The sequence below is a fragment of the Dendroctonus ponderosae genome, unplaced genomic scaffold (assembly GCF_020466585.1).
Source record: "Dendroctonus ponderosae isolate FM_Combo_2020 unplaced genomic scaffold, Dpon_F_20191213v2 Dpon_F_20191213_3, whole genome shotgun sequence".
Classification (NCBI taxonomy): domain Eukaryota; kingdom Metazoa; phylum Arthropoda; class Insecta; order Coleoptera; family Curculionidae; genus Dendroctonus; species Dendroctonus ponderosae.
The window spans coordinates 14854104-14855744 of NW_026018508.1; the positions used below are offsets into that span (position 1 = coordinate 14854104).

The following is a 1641-nucleotide window of genomic DNA, read 5'->3' on the forward strand; positions in this document are numbered from 1 at the left end:
CCCCCCCCCTGACTAAAGCTGGATCCGCCCCTGCATACATATATACTTTATACCCATTTTGACGACAGGAAAAAGCGTTTCTTTAATTAATATTGTGAATCCCTGTAGCAGCTCAAGGTTGGCCAAAAGCGTTTTTCTACAAAAAGCATATAAAACATTTGAAGAAAATGAAGAAATACTTGAAGATTTGAGGGAGTCAAAGGTACAAACTGCAATCATTCGCAAAATTGAAAAAAAACTATGGGCAAAAGACCGACAAAATTTCTTGGCGACTTTGCCAAGAACCTTTCCTTTCCTTTCCTTGAACCACTAAAATCGCATTTTGCTGTTGGCCTGAAGCGATCGGTCGCATGAAATTGAATGACAAATCGCGGAAAAATGTCCAGTTTTCGAAAAAGAAATGAGGCAGAGAAGGTGACGCCGCGCGCACAACCGCACAACTCGGAATCATCTGTTCGAAAACTTTGGCCCAGCAAACCGGCGGTGTCAGTATCAGTTCTCAGTTGCGCGTTGTTGCGGAGGAGATTCGTCAGCGTGTTGGCAACACTTCGGGTTTGCGGCGCGTATTTTCGAAAAATCAAAAAACCACAAAAACGATAACTCCTTGTCATGGCAACATCGGTCGGGCTGATGCTGTTCTGCGCGATTCTTGTGCTGTGCGCTGGTGCGATTTTTGCCAAAAATGTGGATACCAGAGCGAGAAGACAGTCGGATACCGAACCAAAACCCTGCGACAGCATGGCGCTTTATTTCGACGTGAAAAATATCACCATTTCGGGATATTACAATCAGACCGGTAGGTAACGGCGGCTTTATTGCACTCGGGCGTTTATCGTCCGATGCGCCAGACAAAAACTGCAATTTTTTCACTTTCGCTTGGGATATTGATAAAGAAAAGCGCTTAACAACAGCGCTAATTAATCTTACGGTTCTGACAACAATAAATCACTCAGTAAATCAAGTATTTATTTATACCTACTTATATTGCGCTGCATAGTTTGCAGTCGTTAGCTCCTAACCGCTCGTCGGCTCTATATTACTGATTTGTTGCTCTCTAGGATCTAAGGCCACAATTAACCAATTAACTGAATGTAATGACTCTTTTTTACAAAAAAATTCTGGCAGTTTTAGATGACCCAGTTGCATGGCCGTCCAAATCTCCTGACTTAATCCTCCTTTATTTTTGTAAATATGTCGTTACCTTGAATTTGACTACTCACCTACTATTTGTATAGGTTTTTTTCGTAACTTACATTTTCTAATCAGTAAAAGATGCATATTTAGGTCTGTGGGTTGTTCGGTCAATAGATGGTGACCAAAATAAAACACTATTTTTCATTTTGTTACAAACTTTTTTGGGTATTCGCCTCAAAAATTTTTGCCTTTAAAAAAGACAGAATTTCCTCACGTCTTTTATTACAGATTGATAAATGGTGCTCTTATTTCGCAATAAGGACGAATTATTTATCAAAAAGTAATTAAGAACTATCACCTAGAGGGTAGCCTAAGTGTGTCGCACACTTAGGCGCTGTAAGAGAAAATTCCTATTAGTAAAGAAATTAATTTGAAAAATTACCTTGACGTTTCGATAGCTATTTTCTGCTATCGTTATCAAAAGAACCTAAATGAACCTAAAAACGA

General features: G+C 39.6%; 1 protein-coding gene across 1 annotated transcript in view; it reads left to right on the forward strand.

The window, feature by feature from the left end:
- Positions 1-461: 461 nt before the first annotated feature.
- LOC109538680 (division abnormally delayed protein) overlaps positions 462-1641 on the forward strand; it is a 75618-nt gene continuing 74438 nt past the window's right edge. The window contains exon 1 of the mRNA XM_048664570.1: positions 462-796. Coding sequence (XP_048520527.1) covers positions 610-796 — 187 coding nt within the window. The 5' untranslated portion in view covers positions 462-609. The remainder of the gene's footprint in view (positions 797-1641) is intronic.